The sequence below is a fragment of the Dermacentor andersoni genome, chromosome 1 (assembly GCF_023375885.2).
Source record: "Dermacentor andersoni chromosome 1, qqDerAnde1_hic_scaffold, whole genome shotgun sequence".
Classification (NCBI taxonomy): Eukaryota; Metazoa; Arthropoda; class Arachnida; order Ixodida; family Ixodidae; genus Dermacentor; species Dermacentor andersoni.
The window spans coordinates 165,450,634-165,469,766 of NC_092814.1; the positions used below are offsets into that span (position 1 = coordinate 165,450,634).

The 19,133-nt window shown below is 48.6% G+C and overlaps 1 protein-coding gene across 4 annotated transcripts in view; it reads right to left on the reverse strand.

Annotated features, from left to right (window-relative positions):
- LPCAT (lysophosphatidylcholine acyltransferase) overlaps nucleotides 1–19,133 on the reverse strand; it is a 165,305-nt gene that overhangs the window by 64,137 nt on the left and 82,035 nt on the right. For 3 of the 4 annotated variants that reach the window (XM_050195297.3, XM_055062709.2, XM_055062710.2), the window contains exons 4-5: nucleotides 7,330–7,547; nucleotides 5,218–5,391 (exon numbers count right to left, since the gene is read on the reverse strand). In XM_050195297.3, coding sequence (XP_050051254.1) covers nucleotides 5,218–5,391; nucleotides 7,330–7,547 — 392 coding nt within the window. Of the gene's footprint in view, nucleotides 1–5,217; nucleotides 5,392–7,329; nucleotides 7,548–11,429; nucleotides 11,648–19,133 lie in introns of all 4 variants that reach the window. The other variant, XM_050195298.3, reaches the window with a different exon arrangement.

Below are 19,133 nucleotides of genomic sequence, written 5' to 3' on the forward strand. Positions count from 1 at the left end.
AATAGGATCAGCGCTTGCTGTGCGTAGCGAAATGGCAGAAAACGGCATGGCGACTTTTCGGAGCGTATGGCGAAGCTGGCCGGCAATCACGTACACTGCGGCACCCGTGTCGACAAGCACGTGAACGGCAATACCTTTGGCAAAAACTTCAATGACGTTTCTTGGGAACAAACGAGGGCTTGAGCAGTTCGAAGAGATCGCAGTTCTTGCCTCCGGAACTGCGCCTTTTAGTTTTCCTCCACAGCCGGAGGGCTGCGGACGATGGGGGACAGGGAACGTCAACGGGGAGATGGAGACCGACGAGTGTTGAAGCTTTGGGGAACAGGAGATGAAGGAGCGAAATGCAGAACTGGTGGTGAATAGTGGGACTGGAAGTCAGAAGCATTCCCTTGAAGTCTCGCAGTATCGGGAGGTGTTACGTTTCGCCTACGACGCGCGGTATAGCCGGCGCGGATGCAACGGACGCCGGGGCTTCGTTCAAAGCGGCGGACATTTTGGCCCGTTCGGAGCTCCCGCAAAGCCTCCCCGCCAAGCGCGTCCAGGCGTGTTTCAGTGCCACGTGTCTTCGTGTGTGCGTGTGTGTGTGTGTGCCCACGCTTGTCAAAGCGCGGCAGCCGGGGAGAGGAGCTCCCCAAGTGTGAAGCGAGGAGGTCTGACTGGCGCCGGCCTGGCTGATGCGTCACTACACTCGTCTCAACGTGTCTCTCAGCTCGTCCGTGCCCCGCCGTCACGTGGTCTCATCCCGTGACCTTCCTTCTTGCCCGCGACGCCGAGAGTATAAGAGCAGCTGCCCCCGGACGCCAGGAGAGAGGCTCCGATTTCTTCTGTTGAGTTACGTGCTCTCCCGTCTCTCCACTTCGGTCGACCTGACCGCGCGCTCTTTTGCGATGCTAGAATAAACAAGTTGTTCTGTTCCCAGTCGACTCATGCTTTGCCGGGACCTTCGGATGCTTCCAGTGCCCCAGGCCGCCAGGCCAACGCTACCCTTGGGGCTTGCGACCCATTTGCAATAACGGGCGTCAGCACTGAGATTCCAACAACTCGTGCCAGCGGTGCGATTTACAACAGAGGATACCAACCTCGCCGGCGGCAGAACTGTTCCACGTGTCCAGCAAAGCCACACGCGAAGAAGATCGGCCGATTGTCTTGGGTAAGCCACGGATTATCAACAGGGGGTCTAGGTAGCGGAGCACAGTTTGGAGCTGGGCGTAGGGGCTGCGGAGGCGCGCAGAAGCCGCTTCTGGGCAAGTTGTTCGCAGATGCAGAAGGCGAGGCGTAGAAGCCGCTTGTGGGCGTGTAATGCGCAACTTCAGGCAGAGGTCTTGGCCTGGCAACGACGGCAGCATAAGTGAGCAGGACTGTCGCTGAAGGTGGCTGATTAGCGAGAGGTAGTGTGTCACTGACTTGTTCATGGATGACGCGTCGCAGTTCCAGGGACAAAGAGGACTCAGACGACTGGGTAGCAGGCACCAGTGACAGTTGCCACACGACTTCTTCGCGAACAAATTGCTTGATTTGGTCGAGGAACGAAGAGTGGGCGGAAGCAGCACTGTAACTGTCAGTTAAAGCCGAAACCGTGTCGTCCGGCGCGACAGCTCGGCACGTGGTAAGGCGTTGTTTGCGGAGCTCATCATATCTCTGGCACAGTGTAATGACCTCGTCGATCGTTTGAGGATTTTTCGCCAAGAGCATTTGAAAGGCGTCATCCTCTATGCCCTTCATGACATTCTTGATCTTTTCAGAGTCGGGCATGGCGGGATTAATGCGCCGGCAAAGGTCAACTACGTCTTCAATGTAGCTGGTGAAGTTTTCACCCTTTTGCTGAGCGCGACCACGGAAGCGTTGTTCTGCGCAAAGCTTGCGTACAGCAGGGCGACCAAAGACTTCTTTGAAATAATGGGTAAATGCTGTCCAGGTGGAAAGGTTGGATTCATGATTCCGGAACCAGAGATTCGCGACTACAGAAAGATAGAAGATGACGTTAGTCAGTTTAGCTTTCTCATCCCACTTGTTATGCGTACTCAGGCGATCGTATGACGAGAGCCAATCCTCCACGTCATGGTCGTCGTTGCCGCTGAAGACCGGAGGATCTCGTTGGCGTAGAGCACCGGAGCAGACGACAGGCAATGCCATGGGAGGATCGGGCTGCGCAGCGTCCTGAGGCATAGCAGAAACAGTAGGGAGCGTCCGGCTGCGGAGTTCCAGGTTTGGGAAGGGCCCAGCACGTCCACCAAATGTTAATATGCGTTATAGTTCGATTGATTGGACGCTCAGATAGCAGAGCACGTAGCGAGAGGACACAGAGCTTCGGCAACACAGACACAAAGCTTCCAACCACACGTTGTCGTCGTCTTTCTCGAAGCAATGCCTGCTGCGCGTTCTTCTCCAGTACAAATGCAATATAATGCAATATATAATGCCGGAAACATCACAACGTCATTTTAGCGTCAAAAGCAGTAAATCACAGACAAGTTCTGCGTTACATAAACAAAGCATGTCAAACGTTCTGTAGACATCGAAAACATTGGTCCAATGATTGTCTTATACATGTACACTTTCTCAAGCGAACCAGGGATAACTGTTATTAAGATTCTTAAGGCGACATTTTTCTGACGGTATATAAGGATCAATCTAGCACGTCTTATGAATACTCGTTGAAATCACGACTGACGGCGTGAACACTCAGTATGCATCGATAGAAGAGAAAAAGACTTAATAAATGTTTACAACAACAAAAACAACAATAGCAGCAGCAGTAGCAGCAGAATATTATAACAATGTTGCCATGGAGTGGGACGCAGAATCTCGTTTTCCCAAAGGCATGCAAAGAGAGGCATGCGTCAGGGCAAGCGCTGAAAGTATGGCTGCAGTTATAAGCACAGTTAAATGCTCCAAGAGACTGTAGCTCGCAAAAATCGATGTTTTTCATACCGAAACTCAAAGAAAGGCCATCATTATCGCTTGATGGAAATGACGCACAACTCAGAACGATGAGAACCAGCGCTAACATGGGCCTGCAGGCGTTCAAGCATGACAGCGCACGCATGCGACAATTCTGGAATCTAAGTCATATTTGCTTACACCACCAGGTGCATGCGTCCTCCGCTGAGGTGCTACTTAAAGACTTAAATTAAAAATTAGATGATTACTAGCCATGCGGAATTTTCAAGGTTGTTTAGGCAAAGTGAAATTTCGCCAAAGTTGTTCTTAAGCCATCTCAGTTGCGCGCCGTGCCACCGAAATGTTGTAAAACTTCTATGATGAAATAGATCTTTGAATAATTAAATAATAAATATTGAAGCTAAACAGAGTAAACAAATTGCTGCCTGTATATGTATATAGCCAACACGCGCAGTAACTTGCCAAGGTCGCTTAACCTGCAATATATATATATATATATATATATATATATATATATATATATATATATATATATATATATATATATATATATATATATATATATGACTATATATATATATATATATATATGACTATATATATATATATATGATATGACTATATATATATATATATATATAGTCATATCATAAGAAGCCAACAAACATGGACACCAAGGACAACATAGGGAAAGTTACTTGTGCTACATAACATAACGAGGGTCTCAAATCCGGCAACATTGACGCCTTCAGGTAGCATATGTGGGTTTACTGACCAGTCGCCTTCACCCAAAAAGATCGCATTCATGTGACGCCTGCAGCAAAAAGGACGTTCCACGTCCGCCACCAAGGTCTGCGAGTGGTCGCGCTGGCTAACACTCCCAGGGTTCTACTAGGACACATAAATACCCAAGAAAGTGGATGGGGAAACAGTGCCATGGTAGCTCAATTGGTAGAGCATCGCACACGAAATGCAAAGGTTGTGGGTTCAGTTTCCACCCGCGGCAAGTAGTTGTTTTTTCATCCACTTTAATTTCCATTAATTTATCGTTCCTTTATTTCATTTATTAATCACAAGTAATTTCCCCTATGTTGTCCTTGGTGTCAGTGTTTGTTGACTTCTTATGATATGACTAATAAAAATCGGGCCCTTCGGTTAACCGCCTTTCTTCTAGTTTATATATATATATATATATATATATACATATATATGCTGCACTGTTAAACGCAGGAGCAATATTCTGAATCCAATTAAGTGCTTCAATATACAGATGGGCTGGTGCAGGAGGAAGGAGGTAGATAACAGACAGCTGTCCCGAGGTTCCGAGGTTTTAGTCTATTGTCTCTTTATATCCTCCCTTACTAAAGTGCACCGCCTACACTGCAGTAACCCTGAGATGAGAGAGCGAGAGAGAGATAGCAGATGCATGCACGGTGTCAAAACTGCTCCGCTGTTCATCGCCCTGAATAATCTACAGCCAGAAAACTCGTCCCAAGATGTTCACTAAAACAGTGACCTACGAATCGTCCACTGAAATCATAAAAAGTGACGGTGACACCGCCACATCGTTTGATACAATTAGTTCTGGAAAAGACGCGTAAAGCGGATGACAAGACAGGCGATGATGACAGGAGGACATGCGCGCCTGTCTTCTCTGCCTTGTCTGTTTTAGTGCGTTTTTCTCAAGAATCTCCCCACTCACCCACTTCACTACTCTTCCCTTAATTTAAGGAAGGTTCATTGCCTGGACACAGGCAGTGTGATGGTCAGTTTACATTTTAGCAAGACTCAATACACGGCAAGCGTCTCAGAAGAGCTAAACCATCTACACTTAAGGTAGCTAAAACCTCTTAAAAAGATTTAACGGGCTTATGAAGGAGGATGCAAGTGTGGAGTACATCCCAACACTACATACGACTGCCTGAAATTGGCTCAGCTTTCTCGCTGCCACTTGATTACGAAAAGCCTGGAGCCGTCCATGGTTGCAGATACCATCATATATATAGCGGCAAGAACTGAGTTCAGTAATGTGGAAAGTTGGGCAAGTTGGTGATTAATCATCATACCGTGGTGGTGAAGCAGCGCACTGACAAGGACAAGGCGAAGACACACAGTGAGTGTCGTGTATTCTTGTGTGTCTTCACCTTGTCCTTGTCAGTGCGCTGCTTCACCACCACGGTAAGTTGAAGAACTGAGTTAGTCTTTGTTCAGAAGTTTGCAGCTATTGACAGCTGTGCGAACGCAAAAGAGCATGCATGGAAAGTCAGTGACAAAAAACCCGCAACAAAAACCCCGCTGGGACGAAGCAGCACTCACCCAGCTTGAAGGTGATGAGGCAGGAACGGTTAGTGCAGGTGCCCTCCGGGAAGATGATCACCTGGGACCAAGGCTCCTTGGAAGTAGCGCGGCGGGTGATCTCGCGCACAGTGTTCTGGCGTGAGTTTGGGTCGCTCCGCTTCACGTACACGGGCTGAGTGAAGTTCAAGATGGCTGCCGGGCACACAGCGAGGGCCCGCGGCCTATTAGGCGCTGCCTTTCCTCAGTCACAAAACACACACACACCCATACCAAGGTAGGGAAGCATGCGAACACTCAGCTCTGAAATACGAGGCCATGGTACTGACTGAATTTGTACTCAATTTACACATGTGCGTAGATGGCACAGCAAAGTTTCATCTGCCTCACCATACACTGCTCAAAACACAAAGCTGTTGCAAAGTGCATCTATTTGGCAAAAAGTACAGGCGATTCCTGGTGACTGTCGCAAATGAAGTCACGTGTAAGCGAGCCAAAGGCGATGATGTGAATTCGAACACGTGATCTGTTCATAGCGGTTTAAATGCGCAGTTGAAAGCATCAAAATCAAAGGACAAAGATGCGACCGGTACAAGCTAAATTTAGTTTTAGCAGTTATCAATTAGCAGCGGAATAACTGCGGCAGTTCCAATGAAAGACCTCAAATTATCATATTCCAGAAAATCTGTACAAACAGCTTGCAATTAAAAAATGATAATTGTTTTCGACCATGCCATGAAGCCTATATGTCTATAATTGCTAAAGTACATCATGAAATACACCGAGTTTAATGGTGGATTTGAACTGTTTGCAAATTGAGCTCTACTTACAGCTCCAAATGGGTTTTCGTGAAAACAATACACCATAGAGCAGTGAAACATGTGTGACCGGCAACCAAATCAGCCATTTAAAACACTTCCCTCAGTAAAATAAGTCCCAAATCAGGAGCTCCCTTGACATTTCTATTCACTGAAGCATAAAGATGTTGTGTACACCACAGCAGAATGTATGAAACATTGGGACATCAACAACTTGTCTTGCGAAGCTCTACAGCTATATCTCTCTATGAGTATAGAAAAGCCTTTTCCACAGGCTATATATACTTTTCCCTATTATAATGTTACCAGAACCAATGCTTGATTGAAATACACAAGCGATGAGCTAACACACTGTGCTATCACAATATCATGCAGTTATTTATTTTTATAAGAACTTTTTATTCACACAAAGCACTTTTTTTAATTAACACAAATTGAATCATACGTTTAAGAGAGTAGTGCAGTTAAATATGCTATAAATAACACACCATTGGCAGTCAGAAGGATTCGCAATAAAGTTTGAATTGCCAACTCATTGTAGTGTGAAGCTGAACGGTTGTTTTACTTCATGTTACTGGTGGTAATAACAGTTAATATGCATATTGCGATACCTGGCAGTCATCTAACGTAACTTAAGCCTGGCAGTTTTTATCGTTGTGCTTTGATGCTTAAAAACTATCAATCATTCAAGTACATTTTACAACAATATGCCTCACTAATTCACTGGAGCGACAAGCGCACATACTGCTAATACAGCTAAAGCAATTGTTAATGGCCATATCTGCAAAACGGGGATTCACGGCAAGGTTGCAACGCCGTTTTTATCGACAGTATTCCCAGCCATCAGTCCCATCTTCACAAATCGGAAGAATGCCGAGTGGTTCGGATGACGAGTGTCACGTGCACAATGCTATTTGTGGTATTAATTCACAGACAATTCCAAGCAAAGTACCACAGTGTTTCGTGCACTAAGTATTGTGAGCTAACGAACACCGAAACGTGCGCTCAACTGTTTTACCTGCTAACGGAGAACAGTGGCTCCGGATCACGACCATATAGAGGCGCGGCTTCATACCCAGCCCTCCCGTCAGCAGCCTCTGGACAAACAAGTCTCATGTCCGCTCATCGCTCCAGTGAAGGGGGACCCTTGCCGCAGGCATTGTTGCGCAGCATCCGCGGGCGGCGGCCCTGTTAGCACGGTTAGTTGGCCCCAAGCAAGCGATACACCATAGGACCCAACCACCAAAGGGAGAGAGACAAGGACAGATACACAAGACCCACAAGAAATTGAGGAAGAGGGGTGCTGAGCACGTACTGCCGAGGAAGAACATGCCCTTGCTCTTGGAGCGCACGACGGCCGAAGGTACCGGGTTGCCGTGCATGGCGGCCACCGTGTCGAAAAAGGAGGAGTGCGGCGCGGCCACCAGGATGGGAGCCTCGTGGGCGGGCGCGGCCCGCCCCACCGTCCGCAGCACGAAGCCAGCGGAGCGCACGCACATGAGCACGCACTCTCGGGACGCGCTTTGGATGGCCCTGCGGCAGTTGCCAGCCACCCGGACACCACGGAAAAGAGACACAGGCGGACACACCATGTACACACACAAGCACACAAGACACGCAAATGCGCCGCCTGCAGGCTATAGCGCCGCAACGGGCGCCAGACCTCTGCGACCCGTGGGGTACACGCGTGTGTGGCTCCTTACCCCACGTTGGAACTCGTTTCTGACTGGCATGGCTGCACACGTTGCGGGCAACTCCAATGAAATTGAAGAGATGCATTTGGAAGCATAAATATTGCGAGACGACCCGGTGGGAAGAGGAGTGGCACCCGCTATGCGATAAGCGACGAGGCGGCTTGCTGACTTAAAGAGCCCCTCACCAGGTTTGGCCATTTTGAGCTGACTGGCGCATTGCATACAAAGCGCGCTCACGATCACGTTTGCTAAGAATTACATCGCTACGCGCCAAATTTCGAACTAAACGCCGTTTGCCCTTCTCCTCGCGGGCGTCATGCTCCAAGACGGGGGGATGACGTACATCAGCAAGTGTGCCTACGTACATGTAATGCTGTGACGTCGCTCATAGTGACCCGTGACACTTGGAGAATTATTGAAGGCAACATCTGTCATTTGTGTAATTTGTTGCTTTAATAGACGAATTAAAGTTTAGTGAAATAATAAAACACACAAACCGAATGTCTGCGTGTTTAACATCGCACCACGGCAAGAGAGATGTACTTCCGTTTCGTCTGCTTGTTCCCACGTCGTGCAATCGCGCGCCCTGAGAGCGAAACTACCGTGTTTCAGCGCGCGATAATGTTCTGTGATCCGCTTGCGTCTGCCTCAGTGTTCGTATAGCACTGACTTATTACACTGCTAGTCAGGTGTTCTCGTGCACAGCGCGCAAAATGGTGCGCTGCGTTAAACGAGACAAACGCAAAAGCTAGCGCGCGACCGCCAACGGAAGTGCGCCGCAAAGCGAAAGAGCGAAAAAAAAAAAAACTGAGAGAGAGAGAGAGAGAGAGAGAAAGAAAGAAAACGAAGAAGAAGAAGGCGGGGCCAGTGAGGTATGGGTTACGCAATCATCCAGCTCCGGTATGGGTATGGTGGCTAGCACCATAGAATGGGAGAGCGCAGGGAAGCAATTCCGCTTGGGGAGGCTAGACGGGGCAAGTGGAGAGAGTGTCCTTGTTGGCAGTGATGCTCGCTTCCTGAAATCATGGGTTCGCGGCACTGAAACTTGAGTTTTTTTTTTTTTTTTTTGCGTTAGAACGCTCCAAAGGGGGCACGTAACAACTTCTAATATATAACCAAAATTTGCTATGTGGCCTGGTGAGGGACCCTTTAAGGAAGCGCAAGGTGAGGAGGAGGAAGAAACGCTACTAAAGAAAAAAAGAAAAGAAAGCTACGATGGCGTCTGTTTTCTTCGGCCTGTCCCTTTGCACGGAGCAAAGATCTCTTTAAACAAGTATACCGCTGCAGCTTGAACTTTCCCCGTTTAGGCGGAAGGAGCAAAACGGTACAGAAACGTGTCAAGGCTTACGGAGACGCGTACAGGCGCGACGAAGTTTGCGCTTAAACTGTAACCTCTGCTAATGAAGACAACTACAATGTCGGCTTTTGCTTTCTTTATTGGTATGTGGCGTCAAGTTTACGGGGTTGAAAATGTAACAAAAGATCTTCTGCTGGTCAACGTGGAAGCAGAAGAATCGGGCACTACGTGATGGAACGTTTACGTTCAATATATAATCTCCAGCTCCTTTCCCATTTTTTTTTTCGCATTTTGCAGCTTGCATAACAATGCTGTCACGCTACAGCCCTTGTATTACACTACAGCCCCCTTTTGTGGTGGTGATTTATCTGTGCAGTTGCAGCTAAAGAAATTAAAATTGATAGAGGTCCCTGGATGTCAAGAACAGGAAATGCGCTCACGCGATCCCTGATGCGTGCAGGACGTAACGCAATGCCGCTGAAAAATAACTTCACAAACGTGATCAGACACCACTGGCACAGCAGCAGAGGCAACGGCAGTTATTAATAAAAGAAAGGTAATTAGCAATAACTCAGAAATCGACACTACATGCACCAGACACCCATGCGACTCCTGCACCAGTTACACATTAGTGATACGCGTACTTGACAAGTTCCACACCAAGACACCTATGTAAAAACTGCGCAAGCCAGCAACCCAGAAAAACAAAGAAAAAGCACTGTGTCAGAGCAAAAGTTAAGACGAAAGAAGGTAAAACGTGACGAAAACAGAAACCGGCAAGCATTACCGTGGCATGCTAAACGGACAATGCGCAGAGAAATGCGTTGATTCATTTGTACTCTGGGTTCATAAAGACTTTCCCAGTTATATAAGGGCGCGCACCTTTCTATGCGTTGTGCGTGAGAGAGCAACCGCACCTGCACATACGCGCCCGCATCACGCAGTGACGCGATTTTTTTTTTTTCTTAGTCAAATGGACGTTGCGCCACAAGTGAACAATGATACGCGGACGCGGCATTCTCCCTGCCAGATAGCGAGGGAGAAGATTAAGCGTCGGTATGAGCAGCAGCTCATTTCACAGGTCGTAATACGGAGAGCCGACGCTCCAAGGGTCGCACAAATGCTGCCGTTATCGAGCTACGTCGAAGGAATTCGGGGTTCCTGTGAAATAGCCAGTGAAAAGAGAACTTGGCGCAAGTCGCGTAGCGTTCGGTGCAGGTTGGTCTCGGTCTCTCGGTGGTCGAGCTAATTTATCACTCGGACAGCTCTCCCACTTACAGCAATCCTCATGGGAACCCCTTTCCGATAACCTTCCCTTCTGCTTTCACACCGCGTTCCTGCGATCAATACTACGGCCAAGGCGCAAACTAGACTGTGGTGAAAACAGAATCACACGCTGCTCCTCGTCTTCGCTCGCTCGGATCCTTGGGCCGCCCGAGCCGGAAGCTGGTGCCAGGCACGCACGCAGGACCACGGATGGCCGCCACCTATAGTAAACGGACGTCCTACATCGGTTTCCATGGGTGTCCGCTTTGTATAGACGCCCACAGGCAGACGAAATGGAGCGGTGTCGAGGTAAATAGCTGCGTTGTTGGACATATCACGGACAGATAAAACACAAACGCGAATGCCTCATGGGAATATTTTGGCAGTTGTGCTTCGTATACGAAGACGCGGCTATCACACTTTCTAAATGAAAATAGACTGCCCATCATTACTTACCCTCCATCAGCCCAACACCTTCATGTGTTATGTGTTCTTGCCGTCCCACGCCGTTTGCTTAGTCCACGAACATTTTTAATAGCCTCTTTGTCGCAAAGTGAAATGACAGCGCGCCTTTCTATTTACTTCACGACTCCAACACAAAAGCCAGCTTTCACTTTGTTACACGACAGAGGAGTACCCCTCCTATTATATTTATTTCCGTCCGTCCGCCTATCAACTGCTGCTGTCGCAAGTTATTGTAGCTTAACTATAAGTACAGTACTTCCGTTTCCGTTCTTGTGCAGGCAGCGAAGAGGTGAACGAGCGGCGAACCAACGCCACAAACAGCAACCACGTGCGCACGCATCCCGTTGCACCTGCATCTTGCCGGCGCCGTAGCACGTCATGTCAAAACACTCCAACCTTACGTAAAAGGCGCCTCGCGCAAGCAGTCAAATGGCCTATATAGTACGGTACAATACGACAGAAAGAACACTGCACTGACGGAACCAGCTCGGACTTGGTCGCTACATCGGCTCTTCACTCTTGAAGTGACCTTGCTTTGTTATGTTAAGCACCTCCCGACAGATTCTCATGACACACGCAACAGTGGCTTTGACGACTGCCACCATGGCAGGCACGTTCCACACGGGACCGAAGGGTCGCGTCAAAGTCGTCCACTGCGCGAGCCATGCCGCGGTCAAAAAGGACGGCGCTTACTTCCGAAGATGGGCACGTCCTCGGAGCCAGCTTTGGCGACGGGCGTGAGTCCTCCCAACAGAAGCACGACTACGCCATCCAGAAGGGAGGAGTGCGGCCCCACAACGAGCACGGGCGCCTCCTTCTGCGAGGCCAGCTTGCCCTTGAAGCTGTAGGTCAGGCCACCGCTTTCAAACATGAGCCGTAGGAAAAACGCTAAAAACGGCTTGAGGTAGTCCCTGTCCCACACCGCCGTTTGTCGTGAGCAGGCGCCGACCCCAACCGTCGGTGAATTTTAGCCACGGCAGACGTCCATCATAACGAACCAGTACGTGAAGCCGTGGTATGGCCATTAATACCAATGTCCGTGCCCGCCCGTGGCGATGACGACCGTTGGCGGACAGCACGGGAAACGCCAACAGCGAAGAACGGGTGCCAGAAAAGGCCAGCGCATCGCCGAAACGAGGCGACCAGGCATTGAGTTCATGTTGTCATATACGAAGAAAAACAGAGTAATGGTAGTTAAAGACAGATTTTGTTCCGAAACATACGCACGCATAAAATTAGCCGAAGCAGTTATTGAATGCATGTGTTTGTAAGGCAGCGCACGAAAGGTTTTCATGGTTTCGCGTCAACCACGAGACGTCATCGATAATGCGGAACCGCATGTGTTCGGTTAATATTATTGTTAGGGGTCACAAACATCCGCACGAATCAAAGCAGGGGTTGAACAATGTAATTTGTTTGTATGGTTATCAACATTTTTTGTAAACACGGGGGAAAAATAATAAAAGCAATTGCAAGCAAGGTGAGGATAGAAAAGCACACAGACCATCATCGTGGAGGCCGCGAGATGTGAAGAAAGTATAAATCAAGAAGACGCGACCACATTCAACCGATGTCAATAGTTCGTCCACGGTTCGTTCGATCCACAATCGCCAGCAGGCCACGGCGGGTGCACAGGGTTGCCAGGGCGTGCGGGGAGGATGGGGAAAAGTGAACAGAAAAGGGGGTGGGGCCATGGGGGAGAAGTCCCGCGACAGAAACAGAAGGGAAAAAGAGAAAGAAGGAACAGAAAAAAAAACATCAAGCAATGAATTAAACACTGAATGCAACTAAAACATACAGACACCATTCAAACAACCAAGAGTGCGAGGCTCACTAATCAGCCATAACGCCACGCGAAGTTTTCACAGTGAAATACTTTAATATACACTTAAACCGAAAGGAACGTCGTCACTCATTTGATCACATATTGCGGTGAACATAAATTCAATGACAGGCGGTGATGACGCAGAAGCTGCGCCACGAAAGAATATGCAATCGCGCCTATTGCTGGCCGATTCAGATTTTTTTTTTTTTAGTTATGGGGTTTTACGTGCCAAAACCACTTTCTGATTATGAGGCACGCCGTAGTGGAGGACTCCTGAAATTTCGACCACCTGGGGTTCTTTAACCTGCACCTAAATCTAAGTACACAGGCGTTTTCGCATTTCGCCCCCATCGATACGCGGCCGCCGTGGCCGGGATTCGATCCCGGGACCTCGTGCTCAGCAGCCTAACACCATAGCCACTGAGCAACCACGGCGGGTAGATTCAGATTAGACGTGTGGCTGTCTGGGCAAGATATGTTTTTACCGCTGATCGAGGCTGACAAAAGCCGCAGCGAATGTGCAGTCATCCGAGCCGGCTTTCTCCGAACGGCTGTCGTCAGGCGTCATAGCCGCCCAACCGGTGGCATGCAGCGGTTTTTTGGAATTCTCTATCGCCGGGCGTCAGCGCAGGGAGACGACTTAATGGTGGCAGTTCCGCGGAGCGGCATTTGTCAGCCGCGCACGATGCATGCAGCGAACGCGACCCTCTCTAAATGAATCATGACAAGCAGAATCGAGGACCGCGTACAAAACGCGCGCGTTGCGACTAGCAGAGAACGGCCGACGCCCGTCTGAAAGACCGCGCGCCCTGCATGCCGCTTGCAGCATCGTATACATGAGGGAGGGGGCTATGCGACCGATCCAGCGCGTCACATAAGCAGAGGAGCCCTGCAACAGCCCTATTCGCCCTTTCATGAGGGCGAATAGGGCTCAAGGTAATTTTTCGTTGGCATATTCGCGCCATCGTGGACAGGCTTTTAGAATGCGCGAACAAGGTCGGGTTCGTAGGCGCGTCATAGAAAAAAAGAAAAGGTTGCACTGACGTTTCGCTCTCAACGTGTAAATAAGTTTGGGTCTCAATGTTTCGGTTGGCGCCACTCCTTTGACGTCAATTGCGAGCAGTTGCGGTGGATTATGTAATCCTCAGAAGATTAACAATCATCTGCATGAGGATTTACGAAAAGAAAGGAAATACATGTTTTCTCGAAAACGGACCACGCATCGTTATTTCAGTTCGTGCGTCCATGACTCGATGTGTTAGATGCGGCAGAGGGGCTTTCTAGCAGAAGACGTAAAATATCTAGTGCGCCGTATCTATGGAGTTACGGATTTGCACTTTAGTGCAGAAGTCATTTACTTTTCGCAGCCCACGCCCACTTCATTTTTCTTTTACTTTCTTTTAATTTAAAGTGTAAAACAGTGAATTATTCTCGGGCAGTTACTTTCGAAGATGATATCGCTTTCACGAGATTTCGCGTGAGCGCCAGGCTCGTAGGCGTCTGCGGGCGACAGTGTTCCTAGCACTGTCAAGCCAGCGCGCTAGTCACGCGAAATCTCGCGAAAGTGATCGCCCCAGAATACAATCCCAGCTGAGTATTTTATTTTCTTCGCCTTTCGTTCATGGTGTTTACTATATGTCCGTATGCGACCCCCTAGTTGTCGTTGTTACGCGTCTCTCGCGCCCTACAGTCCGTAAGTTGCCTTAATCACGCAGCTGTAACTGCCCGAGTACCTCGAGCGCAAAGCAGAGAAACGGCCGCGTAGGCGACGTCTGTTGCAGGAAAGCCATGTCGTACGTAACCAGTAATGGCGCCGGCGCTAAAGGAAGGACGCGAAACAGATCGAATGTTTCTTGAGCAGGTGTCTCGCAATTTGAATTTGATTTATTTCTGTCAAGTTGCTAGCTATTGTACTACGACAAGATTGCTGTTTTACTGACGAACGTTAACATTCTTAAACGGCGCTAAAGACATTCGCGCAAGTTAAGCGCATGTTAGTGAAGTGCGAGAGAATTTTCCTTATCTTCATCTTAATTGAACTAGTAACTTAGCCCAATAAAAACCACAGAGACAAGAAGGGTGGACACCTTTCTTGTCTATGTGGTTTTTATTGCGCTAAGTTACTAGTTCAATTATGGAAAGCCCAACTGACCCAATAACAATCAACTCGTCTAGAACACTTCTTAATATTATTGAAAACAAGAGTGTGTCGCGCTGATTATCCAGTAAACAATGTAGGTGTATGCTACCGAAGTGGCACAGCGCCTCATGAAATGTGCCCTGCTACCGCCGAACCCAATCGCCACCCCTTATCTCTGACTGCTTGAATGTACACACAGTGCATGTCTGCCGCGAGTTGCTGCGGACGTACGGAGCGTGCATGACACGGAGGCCAGTGGCTGTTCGAGTAAGTAAATATCGGAGCAAAACAGTACGCACTTCCCGCACAATCGTCTGAGAGGCGTTGAGAGGTGAAAGCGTCGAGAGTTGGAAAATGACGCCACGATTTCTCGCCGTCCACAAGTTCATGTCTCTTAACAACGACTATAAAGAGTGAAGCGCAACAACATTGGCTTTCATGAATGGTTTGCCTGTGCATTAACAATAACCTTCATTAAAATAAAACGCGCCTGTAAACCAGCGGGAAGGTTTCACGATTGTTTAGACTGCCGATTTCCTTTGCACATATATATATATTTTTAATCTCATCTTTACGGTCCTTTATATGCAATGGTAACAGGGAACAGTCATATTTCGCACCGACAAGCAAGACGCATCGAGAAAAAGAGAAACATTCAAGATATATCGAATACCCGAGTGTGTTCTTCGCCTTCTCCTCACCGAGCAAGCTGCCTCAAGGAAGCCTTTCCTGTACTATAAGGTACAAAGGTTTTTCAAAATCAGCGAGGAATCGTTCAGGCGCCACTGTGAGGTAGCCAGAGACTGTGTCGAACATCGGGAACAAAGATGGGGGGGGGCACCCGAAGGCGGTACAAAGCTCTGCGTAAGCTCCTCAACCAGCCCCTTTCACTCCTCCTACCGTGCGTATTAAGTCTCCGTGGAGAAAGGGAGAAATGAAGAAATGCGGAAAGGAGGCCAGCTACCGCCAACGGTTTCTAATTAAGCCGTTCTTTAAAATCCTGCGCGCATAATTAAGCACTGTGGGCCTAGGGGCGGTGGATACGGACGAAATTTTCACCGTTCCGGAGGTAAGCCACGCCGCCACACGCACTCGCTATGCGGTCGAGCGCACCGCGCAGCCAGCATACGGTTGCACGGGCGCTGTCTCGCAAATATTGTGAAAGAGTGCAAAAGCCAAAACTGATGTCAGCCAACCAGAAGCTGAATTCAAGAAGCTGTTCGCACGCAATGACTGTTCGCGACTGGTCGGCGTGCGTGCGCTATAGTCAAAAGACGGCAGGCAACATTATTAAAATATCCAAGACACGAACCGAATGTTTCGCGTATGTGTGCGCGTGAGAGGCCCGCCGCACCACTCATGTAGTTTAAGGCAACACTGAACGCTTTTAGAGAACCAGCGTAGCTGAGTTTGTCGGAGGAAACCGAGTTAGAGAGACGCGCACGCCCGGAAAGCCGGCTGCTCCTTGCGACAGCTGTGCAAACAACTCGACCTCTGAGACGCAACATCCGTCGCCGCGAAGAGGCTAGCGGGGGGTGCGCTGCCCTCGGCCTCGGGAGCGCGGCGCGGACGGGGAACCAAGTTCCTTGGCACGCACGAAGCGTCGTCCTCACCCCGCAAAAACAGAAGTGGCGGCACACTATCGTCCCGGGGCACACATACGCACGCGCCGGAGAATTCCACACGCGCAAACCCTTGGTAGCTCGCTTTCTGGGCAATATGAGGCAGCGTTAAAGTTTCGTTCTGCAGAGCTTAGCAAATATTTTCCCTTGGACACGTCTCTTAACGAACCCCGTCCGAAGCCAGAGTTTGTACGGCAAAGCGCCGAATAAGCACCAGAGGGACGAAGTTGTGCCTGTTGCATGCGCAAGCAGTAACTGCGGCAAACTAAATTATAGAACGACCGCAACATTTTTTATTCGCCTTGTCTTGGCCAGAATGGCGCCACGCGTGGATTCATATTTTACCGTGGAAGACTGTCCCATAAGTCCTCGGCCTAACGCGTAAAACTTTTTTTGCCGCAGAATTGCTCTTCAGAAGTCGTATAAGAAAGACTAGCGCTTGCTCTGTGGACATGTTCATCGTGGCGACCGCTGGCAGATTGTGGCGATGGGCATAGTCAAACCAAAACGGTGAACTTCAAAGTATCGGGAATGGCTTGAATTTTTATCCTGGAAAAGACTAACTACGGTTCATGACATTGTGAAGACGCTGGAAGAGGAAGCCCTCACCTATAGCGCAGTAAAAAAGTGGGTACTTCATTTAAGCATGGACGGAAGAGCATAGAAGGCTACCCACGTTGCGGAAGGCCAGCCGGTGCCAGCCCGAAGAAGGCTCCAGGACATAGTATAGTTTTTCTCATGTCGGTTCTTATACACTGGTACGTTGCGAACGTATCTCCGTGTATGAGGCCAAAGAAACCGTCTGATGTATGTTGCGGTAAAAGCTGGTTTTGTAACATCGTGTGGCGAGTCGGCCCCCTTGTTGATTCTCCATCCTGATTTTTCCTACCATCGCACGGTATTCAAGACGCACTTCAAGGGTGCGTTTCGTCAACTGCGACGACACAGCGGTCTAAACAAAATATGTAAATTTTCTCGAACGCTGAAGGCAAGCATGTGCCTAAGTCACATCTGTACAGTTCTGCAAGCATCTGATTTCATATGCGGGATGAATACTTTGAAAAGGATTGAAAGCAACGTGCAATTATACGTAATTCGGGTCCTTCGCTTTCGAGTAAAATCTTATAATTCCAGATTTCTGCACCCCGAACAAGATTAATGAAAATCGAATTAAATCCGATTTCTCCCCAACTTTGCCCTTTCGTAAACGTTAATAATAAATGCAGGTGTCAAAAGACTAATGAACGCTGCCCACCTTTCGTGAGCAAGTTGTCAAGATATATCATATTGTTAATTAAGAATATAGTGTTTTAGGACAAGAACAGCGCAATAAGCCGGACAAGAGAGAGAGAACACCGAAAACGTTTACTGCGCAACACCGTGCGCATGCGCAAAAAAAGAAGAGAGAGAGAAAATGGCGCGCGATTAGCCAACACCACCTAGATAGCACAAGGCCTGTTTACTCCGATCTATGACGTCACGCTACATGTCCCAAAATTTCCATTGACAAGGCTAGCGTGATGACAGTGGTGACGTTAAAATCACTGTTGCCTATTCGGGAACATCTCCATTAGATTCTACGGCAGTCGCACCAGGTAACATGACATCATGGATCGGAGGGAAAAGGCCTTGTGCTATCTAGGTGGTGTTGGATTAGCTGCGCCAGTAGTGACGTCGTTGCTCTCCATCGCAGCCAAGCGCGCGCGCAGCAGTTTCTCTCTGGCTCCGAAATAGGTAGGCCACGCGTCATACGTACTCCTTAAGAGTACGCAGCTTTTGATCAGCAACGCCGCGAGCAGAACCAGGAACGAGCTCGTCTACGCCGTGCCGGTGCTGCACCCCGGGCACAAGAACAGGCTCGTGCAGCCGAGTGCAAGCAGCAACTGCGTAGCGAGGATCCGGCAGCCCAAGCCGTCGTTTAATGAACCGTCGGGATTAACCCAGTGATAAGCACCGGGGCCGCACGTTTCAGCTTCGCTGATTAACCATCTGTACGGAGTGCTTGGGCGGGGATTTTTAGTATAGCCGCGTTTACATGAGAACAACAATTGCGCATTTTAGCGCATTTCCGGCACGTCACGCGCATGTAAACAGCAGTAATGTGCTAGGAAGCGAACGCACCTGTGACTTTGCTCTGCACTACGAACGGTATAGTTGTTACGTTGAGAGGACGTTTGACCAATTATGTTATGTTCAAAGTGGCTGATTCGGCTAGTTAGTATTCCATTAATTTTGTTGCGAAAGCGTATATCGGAACCCGTAAAACAGGACAACAGAAAGGAACGAAAGGCCCGACAGGCCTACAATGGCCGACATAAATGCTCACAATGCATATGATAATGTCAACAAGGTTCTCCAAAGATAAGGAAAACATCACACCTTCTGTGAAGCATGCCCGTGTGCACTGCTATTTGTGCTTCTTTGTTTAAAAAAGCACAGAAATTTAAGAAGGGATAGCCAAACACGTCTCTATTTACTGTTTTTGATAATGTAGTTTTTTAATGTATTAATAATGCCTGCCAAGGAGTTCGTCACGTGATTTGCGAGCGGCTCTCTTAGTCATTACATGTTCCTGTGCGTGATTTCGCTCGTTTAAATAGGACGTTTGTGTCAAAAAGGAGGTAATTGCCTGTATTAATCTTTTGTAAATGTTACCATAAAGAAAACCAAGCTTTGGACTGCCAGACAACAAAACCCCCGATTTGCCCCAATGTCCCTTTTCAAAAATACCACCCCATTTTTATCCCCCCAAAAACGAAGGGCCCTAAATATAACGTACAAGGGGTCTCAGGAGGACATATGCTGCTCGT